Here is an 11730-nt window from a genome sequence, read left to right on the forward strand (position 1 = left end):
ATATATATATACCGAATAATCCAGATGTTTTTTTAGGGAAGCATAACCTAGACTACAGGAACAGGGTGGAAGGTAGAACAATCAAAACGATTGATAATGAAGCCCATATGTGGGTTTCCATTGGAACAACGATGTCCATATGGCATACACATTGGCCAGGATATGTGAACTGACCAACAAACTCAAGTTTCTAGCCTTGAGGATTCAAAGGCTTACTAACAAAAACAGAAAACCGATTTATGTAAGATTGCGTATTGATGGCGCAAAAAGCATGATGGAAAAGGGACCACTGTCTATATTCCATTCGGACTGATGACCGTGAAATGACAAAAGTTCTGGTTCATCTTCGACACAATGATGCGCGGCCTCTTGAAGTTGAACTGAAGGACCGCATCGAGGACGTAAGTAAACAAGAGAGGATAGTTCTGATGAAACGCAGGGAACTACAACGCCGCGACAAGTATCAGGAAGGTGTGCGAATTAGCAACGGTACACTTCCTTGTCAACATATATGCAAAGGACCAGTCTATGTGCGGAGTAGACTGTTCAAACACTTGACATAGATATTTCATAATGAACCAAAATTCTGCGTGATCCTCTCGGAATTGTGTTCCATATACCCAAGCCAAGCGTCTAAGTGGGATGCAGCGCAGTGCGGTTTAGTGCTGTGACCGTAAACCGTGTACATCGCTATAACGGAGTGCATCGGTTCCAGGCGCAGGTTCTCCGTTGACCAACCATATGGACTAGGGTCACCACACAGTAAAGGTATTAGAAGCGATAGCTCTGATGCAGAGATACCAGTGATGAAGTAGCTGGACCATGCACTACAGTGTCTGTGACTCTGTATGATTGTCGACTCGGAATTTCAGGTATTGCGGCTAAATCATCAGCTGATGCAAGCACTCACCCTCAGCAAGGAAGACTCCGTCCATGTAGGGGATAGGCTGATCAGCTGCTTAGTCTATGGTGAAGTCCGGAACATGGTTTGGGGTCAAAGCAACCACCGTCAGCGCGTTTTATCGATTTTTGCGTAATTCCTGGCTCGCGAGGAATTGGGGAGCATAATGCTGAAAGATAGATTGCCACAGCAGATCATATTACTCAGCCACAAAAGTCCTGAATCCAGCGACTTCGTTCTATGCACCAGTGTGAAAGAGGCACATCCGTTCTCAGGCATTTCAATCACGAGATTGACTTGATAATGGAACAACTCATTAGGGATAATCACGGAGTTCAACGGAGCTATTACCTTTGGACAGCTAGACTGGACTGCACTGAGGATATTATGCTACTCAGCGGAAGCCTTGAGTCAAAGGTATGTACCTGGCCGTATAAATCACCACACTGGTATGGTTGGTTTGAAGATTACCATTGCGAAACCAAAGAGTAAGTCCGACGTAAACGGCAACACCATCCATGTTGGAGGATGCTGCAGTTAAAACGGTTAAACCCTTGGACCACCTCAAATCCTCATTCTACCTGATGGCTAGGCAAAATATGAAGTAAAAAGCTGGATCAACAATGTAAGGAAGTTTTCTTTCAATTGGAGAATACGACCCAGAGCCAGAGCCTAGAAAGCTGCTATTCGCCCTGTACCAATGCACGGCTGCGGGAGCTGGACGTAACGAGTCGAAGATGCTCGACAGCAATTTAACATCAACTTCGTTAGTTGCGTACAAAGTGGTGATCACGTAGGACAAAAGTTTGCTGGAAACTATGACACTACGCCAAGCTGATCAGCCCCAAGGGCGAAACGGGTAGTAGAATGACTTCACAAGTAGCCTGCTGTGTTCTTCACAGGAATAGGTCGGAATATGTGCCACACTGTTGCCGACCACCGCGGATGAAGCTCTACCCGAGACGCACGCGGCTTGCCTGATCACGGACACCTGCCGCCGTTACGTAAGTACATATTATAGCTGCGTTCAAGGATGTGCTTGCTCGGAGACGCTGTATCATGTTGTTGTCAGTAAGGCCGGCAAAATGCACAACAGACAAGTGCCCACATATCATCATCATCATCATCATCATCATCATCATCATGACATCAGTGTTCCACAATGATGCTTGGCTGCTGTACAACCATGATTTAACTAAAAGCCTTTTTGTGACCTAAGACTAACAGTGGACGGGGATGGAAGTCAGCGCGAGCTTAGTAAAATGATTCCGGGGTGCTTACACCTCCAGACACTCATTCAGCCAATCTGGATAGAGAGTAACAACAAGAACGCCAGTGTTATCGATTAGCAGCCATACTTTGCAGCGTCTCCAATCAGCTACCTTTTCGTAATATCTTTCATACCCGTCTGCCAGGTCAAGCGTTGGCCACCTCTGCTTCAGGTACACTGAATCGGGTATGAAAAACAGCACTCGCTTTGGCAAGCAATGGTTCGGCACACGCAATACATGGCTTAGCCAACACAGGTTCTGATGCTGGACACATTCTTCAATGGAAGTCAAAGTTGCACAACCGAAAACTCGCTTTCCAACTGCCTCGTTACGGATAGGCCTACACCAACCCACACGAGCTATGGTTCTGAGACAACAATTGTCAAACACCTGAAAACGTCTCAGTTCAGCTGCTCAAACAGGCCAAGTCTTACAGCCATACACCAAAACAGCCCGCACCGTAGCTTGATACACACGTCCTTTGAGATTCAGGGATACACCACTTTGACGCCACGGGTGTCTCAAAGTATCAAAAGCGACCCTCATCTATCACACTACAATCAGAAATAATACAATTTCCTATATATGTAAAACGCTCCACAATTTCCAGTGTCTCTCCCTGGATTGTAAGTGGCGCGTTTAGTGACTGCATGGTCCAGGAGCATGACTCTACAATTTGAGTGAAAAGTATAAACTAAAGATGGGATGACTTTGGTCGGTCCCTCCAAGAACACCTACACCTTCTCTTCGAAGACGAGAACGATGTTGTTCGAATATTCCAGATTATAAAGCTTAGTGTCAGCTGGGGTTTCGACGATCATCCACCACTCGTCTCCTTATCTCACCGACCATAAAATTAAATAGGAATGGAGAGTGTGAGCACCCCTGATGGACATCGCGCTGAGTACAGAAGTCTTTCGAGAGCTATCGGTATGGTATCACCTGCCCCAAAGTCGGAGAATACGAAGAACTTATTGTGTTTACAAATTTCCGAAGCATTCTATAATAGCCAAGTGTGTCAAGGAGAACAGACGGGTCGACCGAGTCGAATGGACCTTGGAGATCCAAGAACACTCGAATTGTGGGTCGTTTGTACGTATGACGTTGTTCTAGCACCTGACGGAGTGTGAAGATTCGGTCAAGGCAACCCGTACCAGGTAGGAATCCAGCTCGCTGACCTCGAATTAGTTTGCCACGAGCCACTACAGGGCAGCGAAGGATAATTGACGCCAACAGTCCCGTTACAAGCGGGGTTAAGCTAGTGCCCCACTGAATACGAACGCCCTTTTTTAAAATGGCACTATTACCGAGCTCTACCGGTTGTCTGGTACGGTCACCCATTCTGAAATGCAGGAGAAAAGGTTGGATAAGCACTGACTTAGATCACTACCCCCAGGATTGGACAATGCAGGTGGGAGGTCATCCGGGGCATCTCGGTTACGCCTGAGAGAATATATGCAGTCCTAACTCTCCGAGGACGTAGGAGTTTCCATGTTCACCGCCCAGGGTTCTAAGTCAGCTGTAGGCTCCAGATGAGTGGCAAATGATGGCCACGATAACCGGTCAAAGGAGTTCTTTACTCAAGATGGCTGCTACATTATGATCCTCGATGGTTTCGCTCACAGGTGACTTCCGGGACCGGTGGCACATATGGTCTGAAATAATCTCCGGACATTCCCGGCTTTCTGGGCCTCTTCCATTTCCTCAGCTTTCGGAATCCACCAGACTTCACAGCCGGCGCGAACACTCACTTTTACTTGACGTCTGATAATTCGACGCATCCAGTTACGTTCCGGAGTGGCTGGGCTATCTCTCCGAGATTTAAGTGCCACCGTTCGGTCTGATATCCAGTGGGCCTGGCAGCTCTTTATCAAATCCAAAACTCCCACACTGTGCAACGTGATGGCGACCTCGCCACAGTATGAATTCACATCTGAAGGTTCAGCACTCGGAAGAGAGTCAGAAAGACTATTCCAGCAGATTCACCTAAAATCCGAATCTGAGAGTCTACTCTGCTACGCTGTTTGTCCGCACCTTACGAAAGAAGAAGCGAATCTAAACGAGTGCCTAGTCGGAGTCCACAAACGTGTCCCAAAACGAGTGATAGTCAGTTATTGATGCGCGCCATCGGTAACCGATTGCAATGTGATCAATTTGAGTCCGCAGTCGGTACGCCGTTGGAGGACACCATGTGGTCAGGTGAATTCGGCTATTTCGGAAGTTAGCACTGCATAAAAACAGCTTGCGGTAAGCACGTAGCTGAAACTGTCGTTCGCCCTTGTGCGTATCTATCGAGTCTAAACCATGTCGACAACCTTGTTGAGTCTCTAACGCGCCTAACTTGCTGACTTTTGCATTCAGATCTCCGGAAACCACGAAGATTCTTGAGCTTTTAGATCACCGCATCATGGCATTCACGGCGTCGTAAAACAAATGTTTGATGATGTCGCAGCTGCAGTAGGTTGGGGTGTAAGCAGACACACCAGACAGCGACCAGCCTCCCACTTGTGGGGCTCCTTCATGGACGTTGCCAGGCGAACCTCACATAGGCGACCATCAACAGGTATCTAGTCAGGCAAGGATCCCTCCGTTCAGTGACTTAGGGCGACACCAGCCTTTGCACATTCTGCCGCAGCAGCCTCTGGATCACCCGAGGTACGTAGCCGGAAGCTAATGGAGAGTGATGGGGTGGTTAGTTTAACGCTGTGCTTGCACCGTTAATTCTTGTTTCTGCGACACAACATACATCAATGTCAAGCGAGTGCAATGTGAAAGCAAGAGCAGCTTGTTGTCCAGCTTGGTTCAGAGTGCGGACATTAAAGACGGCCATACAGACTTGAAGATAGGTTTGAAGATTGATTTCGAGATACATGAGAATGTCGACACTATGTGACGGACAGATGTTGCACGCAAAACCAGTGCAAGATGGAGTCATAAGTCCTAAGTGCTGGGCCTACAAAGGGAGAGTTATTAATGAGGTGGGTCGGGGGTAGGGGGAGGAACGTGAAAGAGAAAGAAGGGGGACGTTGGAAATTTGGCAAAAAGATGTCATGCAAAAAGAAAATCTTAAGTCTTTGGCACAATAGGCAAGGACGATCGCAGTGAGGAAACAATAGACAGTAAGGCGATTTTCACCATAATAAGGGAGAGACGGGCGGGAGTAGCGCTTTTGAGTTATTCAAATGTACCATTTCAATAAATTCGGACAGATGCTGTAGATGGACTGAAAGGGTGATATAGCGGTACACAAGACCCACTTTATCTCACTAAAAATTAATTAATTAGGAAAAATAAAGCATAACCGAGAAAAGTGGATAGATGATGCATTCAGGTGACTTATGAAGCTTACCAAGATCCCCAATTTAAAATTCCAAGAGACTGAATAATCAACACCAGTATCTGGGCCCCAAAGACGATGAAGAATATGAAGAAATTGATCGAGCTGTCACTCCTGAAACGGAACACACAGATGAGGTCTAGCGATCGGGAGACAGCTTGAAGAACAAATAAAGTTTACAAAGTTTATGACACTATTTTGCACAGGAAAAAGTGATAATGGGGCAAATGTTTGTCAACATAAGAAATACACTGGTTGCTAGTAAAACAGATGAGCAGTAAAAGTACTGGGTATCGAGATAAGCGTAAGTGCCATTCAAAAGACGAATCTCTAAGACCAGTAATGTTGGGTTCTCGATTTAGGAAGACAGAGATGTGGCATTTCTGACCGTCCATATAAATGTGGGTTATCGATCAAACCAAGAATCAGTAGGAGGGATTACAATGAACCTGAACAAACGCCTGAATTGGTGTTGATAAACGTCGGACAAAACAGAACGTCGAAAACCTGCGTCAAACACTAGCAATTAAGTGTAGTTCGTGAGTTTCGTTGAAATAGGGTTGAAGCAGGACACTGAGTTGAGGGGAACTGTACGTAAGTGATTAGTCCAGAAAGGGTGAACTGGGTAGTGAACTGTGGAAGAATTTTGAGCAATCTTAGGGTAGTGTTGGTTGGGAAAACTATACTGTGATATCTCGGGTATCCTAGAAACTGAAATATAGTACGAGGTTTGTGAAGCACATTCAGTTAAAGAATACCCTAAGCGAGGTATTTAGCTTGGATTCAGATGAATCTCCCATCGTTACCAACTTGGTTCACAAGTTAGTGTAATTAAGGTTGGGGTAGAATACAGAGTTGAGGGGAACTCGGATCGGGGACTGCGCCTACATGATGGAGAGCGGAAGGTTTGCCGAAGTGTGTGATAAACATGTTGAGTCACATGGCCTGTGGATTGTTTACTTTTGAAAGGACGACTGATACCAATGGGCTTCCTTTATACAACAGCCTGTTTGATTATTTTACTTACAGTAACGAAACGATTTGAAATGAATCTGCCAGGATACTCTTTTTCACGAAGTTGGCTTGCCATCTAATGGAGTTCAGCTTTAAGTTCGATTTGGGGTAGATTTTCCTGACCTGTAGTAAGTCATCCAACTAAATTTCACTTATGGTTCAGTGAAATAAAAAAATCGTTCAGCTGTAGCACCCTTTCGGTGCCTAACTGCCATGCAACACGAATGAGGCACGAGGGCTGGGATATTGTCAGATCGCCCAAACCTAGACAGGGGAAGTCAAGAGGCAGAGGTCGGGTTCGAACCACGGACCTTCCGGTCAGCAAATTCGCGCTCTGTACTAGTCAATTTTAGCGGTTTTGTCCCGCTGAAACGAACGGAATATAGTTTGGATTGCAAAAGTACTTCAAATGCCCACCGAGAAGTTTGCGGGCTCGGGTGTTTATTATGATCCATCCAGTTCAACATGGATAAAACAGTTATCATGGCCCTCATATTTTCATCAAAGACTGACGTCACTTGGAGAGTAGAATGGAGATCTGGGAATAAGAACAGATGTGGTACAGCCCTATACTTTAAGTGTCGCAGGGCTAAGAATGCCACATCAGAAGGTCCGTGGACAACCTGCTTGATGCTTTCTGTTTTGAACTGTGCATAAATATCCGAAATTCACATAAATATCAACCCGCAGAGTGAGTATGAACAGTTGGGTTTTAATGCACCGCGACAAAGAGATCCCTTCAGTCGGTTCCACTAAGCACTGAAAGAATACGCATATCCACTAATAAAATGCCCAAGATTCAAAAAGACGTGTAGGAAATCCTGGTACATTATTGAAGCTGTTACATAGCATTGAATACATTGGTGGCCAACCAATTTTTAAATAGTCACGCTTTTGTTTCTAACAGTGTCGCCGTCATTACGAAGTATTCCATAATAAACTCAGTTGCATCTCCTAGAATGAATATACCAGGATCCATCATCGACGCTGAATTCAAATTGTCAACCAAAATTCAAAAACACTGTGTAGCTGAAATCAAATATTTGCATACGATGGGGTTGTTAAACCTGAACTAGCCCATGTTATTTCAGCCTTTTCATTCTCGGTAGGGATCATACCAGTGCGAACCTCAAGAATTTCTGAGCAGATCGGAATGCGCGACCCGCAGAAATCGGACGGCTCTACAATTGGACCGCTGGCAGCAAATCCATAGTGTAATAAATTTGTACTTAGCCGGGGAGCTACACCATTATCCTCCATGCACACAATTCATGTGCGGTTGTCTGCCGTTGACTTATGATCAGCCATTCACGGTCAAAGAGTGATGTTCGGACTAGCAACCTTAAGGTCACAGGTTCGATTTTCACAATTATTTGTGAAATACGCACTGCTGATGACTCTCAAAAGGAGTAAACAACCGTTTGGTGCATTACGACTTTCGACACAGACAGAATCCATTTTGAGGATGGAAGTATGGTCTGAAACTTCGAAACATCCTTACTACCTACAAACTACTCGTGAATGGTGGAGTGCAATGTAGTCAAATAACTAACAGAACCACGTATTCTAATCCAACTCAGTCACTAAATGCCATGGGACGGGGTCACACCAGCGATCTCGTAATCATAAGATTATGACTGTGAACCATAAAACTGAAAACCGGACATCCAATCCTGTAACATGTATCAATGAGTTCCAATGAGGGTGAACCACAGGGTTGATTGTGCCTTTCACGATAAGCCGAGAATACAACCATTTGCCGGCGCGATGATCCCAACCATCTGCCGCAAGAAACTGAGATCACTATGGCAGAATGGTAGGAACAAGAAGACTAAAAAGTACTATTCATACTAGTAACGTAATACAACCTACCTGAACGCTTTATAAAGTGGGCGAAACCAACAAATGAAGGAGGCGGGTATGCAGAAGATGCAAACGATAATCGACACACCAAACAATGACCCGCCATCACTACGACCGGTTCCAGCAAAGTACAGTAAAGCCCCGAAGAAGTTGATTAATAGTAACCCCGCGTAAGCGACCCATAAATAGTAGCCAAATCTGACAATCCTTCGGTACTCGGAATTGATCTCCAGATCAATATCTTGATAGAAACAGGGTCCACATGGGAAGAAAGAAGGCAGCGGGGGCCAGTTCTTGATCGGTCCTGATAAACAGACAAGCAGATGTGTAAAACAGAAAATTAGGAGAAACAAGACTAGTTAAACAGCTTGATTTTAACCAGCAGGATACTGTCCCAGATATCCAAGAGCAACTGAATTTGAGTCATGAGGATCAAGTGAAAAAGGTAGTGAAAGTTTGAATTTACACATTTTACGGCCTATAGCGCGACTACACTCATAAAACGTGAAAGTTGACCCCCGTTAAGTAGGGGCATTTATTGGAATCAGGTATTCACTCAGAACTATTGAAATCGGTTTGTCTGTATTGTCCCTTAGTGAATTCGATTTGCGCCGATTTTCGTCAGACCGCAGTTACTTCCACGCTGAATGTTTCTTTGGAAGAAATGGTGAATTACTGTTGCATTTCAATGTACTTTGAGGTTCGTATCCGCTTGCCATGTGCGGTTTCCAGTGGAAGGTGTATTTTTTCAGTTAGGTAAAAAATAGACACTGACAGAAGACGAACGAGTTTCTAGTCATCAAAAGATGACTTTTCCAATAGAAGATAGCCTAAAAATAACTGCACCTTGACTACCCTGACGAACTTGTTCCGCCAACCGATTCTGCTCTGCCTCACGTCGCGCAAGTTCGGCAGCCTTTGCATCTAGTTCCTTTTGTCGGCGTTCAAGTTCGGTAGTAGTGAGTCTTTGAGCTTCCAAAGAGGAGTATGGGGGCGGGAAGTCAGGGTTTGATGCGATGGTTCCAGTGAGTGTGCTAGTATCTCGTTCAAATGGATTGTAGTCACCAAGCGCACCGGTTTGAATACGGCTATTCACTGAAGCCGTTGCCTCAGATGGAATTTGCTGAAAGAAATGAAAGCTAATTAGATTTATTGGCATTACTGTGGTCAATCTTTCCACCGGGTCGTTGAATGGATTTTCAACAGCGTCGTCGGATGCCATCATCGTACCGAATTCTAAAAATGAGAAAAGAGAAAATTTTTACGCCGCTTAGAAGCTACAACTATGTGCAGTGACTAAACATCCGACACAGTAAGATATTGAAGGATACATTTCGACTTACGGTGCAAATGGGGTAAGGCGAAAATGGAAACTCGACTTAAACCGCACTAAGGACGGTTGCAGACAACGAGATACGAATTTCCAGAAAACACGTAACTCAAAGCTGCAACATGAAGGCATGAGGGTAAGTAAGAAAGAAAATTTTTTATAGGTTTTCCATGAAGCGATAAATAGAAATACTGAAGCATAGTGGTGCTTGTGGCTCCCATTGTACTTAGAGGTGACGATTCAACGATGCGTTCGGTCATCACCGGTGAACATCATTGAAGCATTGCTAAGCAGGACGGTTCAACCCAACGCACTGCAAATTATAAAGAAGCATGAAGCGGCAACTATACCAAATTGCACTAAAGTGGTCTGTATAGTTCCAAATAGAACAAGAAAAATGCCCTCCTATGTAGTGCCATTGCACTGCCCACGGGGTTTAGTCAATAGATAAAGATGCAATAAAATTTTCCCGCTCTCCAGGTTGACGACTAGGTCCTCGAACAGGTGCAACGGCTTTCTGGACTGGGATTTCGATCCAAAGGCCACAGTTAACAACCCTGATCATTATCCTATCCAATTTCAGAAACAATGATCGTATCTCAGCACACTTCCAATCACTACCATCAGCATCATCGCATTACCACACCATCCCTGGTTTATATTCCATCAGGGCTTCGCATACCCGTTACGACGGACTTCTTCAGATTTATGGCGAACTATCTCCTGATTTCACCAGATCCGGTGGTTTCAGCCCATCATCACCCTACCTCTTCAAATACATTCCTCCGAAACCTCGGGGATCGAAATACTTCTGGAGCGATCAGTCACAGACGCTGAGCACACTAACGCTATGGCCGTTCTTGTATACGGCAACTTATGACTGAGTGGGTCAAAACCAAACCTAGTATTTGCAGCTGAACTAATCGATATGGTGGATAAGTTCGTCCATCCCGATGTCACCATCCTCATCTCCATCTACATCGGAAACAGAAACATTAGTGTTGACACCGGTGCTTCATTGCCGTGCAAACATAAAGTCTATTTAATTATATTAAAAGCCTTAAGAGTGGGAAGAGAGGAGTGGGTGAAGGAGGGTGACTTGTGCTGTCCTGTCAAGCATTCTGAGGTGCCTACACCTCCAATCTGGGAAGAAACTTACAGCACGAACGCCACTGACATCGACCAGCCGCTATTTCTTCCAATGTCTTCAGCTAAGTGAACGCGGGCAACGAGGACCCATCCTGGAAGGTGTACTGCACCAAAACCGTTCAGCTGCAATACCCTTCTGGTGCCTAGCTGCCATGCTACCAGAATGAAGCACAAGGGCTGGAATACTGCCAGGTTGTCCAAGCCTAGACATAGGAAGTTGAGAGGTTACATCGGCAGCCGCGTGATGCCACCAGCTGGGCCGCTTTACCTGCTGCATACAGCAGGGTAAGCGAAAGCACGCTACTGCTGACGCCTCCCTTCTCACAGTTTCACACCTTCCTTCTTCCACCCTCCCCCACCCAAATTTGAATACTTTCTCCGCAGGTCCCAGCCCTAAGACTGACCGTTTCGCTCACCGGGCATTACACTCAGTTGCAGCTTCCGTAGGCCGACTTCAGTAACAACCCTAAATAGTTCGAAGTCTGTTTTCAACTCCCAAAGCCCTGTTAACTTATGCCCCTTTAATGTTTGCATACTGGAGCAAATGGGACAACAGGTAGAACAGATTGTGGATGTTTCCAACACTGTTAGCATCTTCCATTTCTTCGGCCTTTCGGATCCACCAAGTTTCTCGGTCTGCACGGACACCCAGTTTCACCTGGTGGCGGATGATGCAACGGGTAGTTGTGGTTGCAGCCAGGGGAATCTGCCGCTAGGCCTTCAGCAAATACAAAGGTACAATGTTTCTGTGAGGTTGGCTGGGTTGTGTCACAAACAGAAGTTGCGTCTTTGAGTATCGCTTTGGATATCTCTCCAGTGGCCGTTTATATCCAACATCGGGTCATCCGGCAGGGGTTCGAGGAGC

At 45.5% G+C, this 11730-nt stretch overlaps 1 protein-coding gene across 1 annotated transcript in view; it reads right to left on the bottom strand.

The window, feature by feature from the left end:
• T265_01121 (hypothetical protein) overlaps positions 1-9942 on the bottom strand; it is a gene marked incomplete at both ends in the record, with an annotated part of 18305 nt that extends 8363 nt beyond the window's left edge. Inside the window, 4 exons of the mRNA XM_009165082.1 lie at positions 5522-5623; positions 8396-8690; positions 9233-9622; positions 9730-9942. Of these exons, the coding sequence (XP_009163346.1) occupies positions 5522-5623; positions 8396-8690; positions 9233-9611 (776 nt within the window). The remainder of the gene's footprint in view (positions 1-5521; positions 5624-8395; positions 8691-9232; positions 9623-9729) is intronic.
• Positions 9943-11730: the final 1788 nt, after the last annotated feature.

This window comes from Opisthorchis viverrini (genome assembly GCF_000715545.1).
Source record: "Opisthorchis viverrini unplaced genomic scaffold opera_v5_12, whole genome shotgun sequence".
Taxonomy (NCBI): Eukaryota; Metazoa; Platyhelminthes; class Trematoda; order Opisthorchiida; family Opisthorchiidae; genus Opisthorchis; species Opisthorchis viverrini.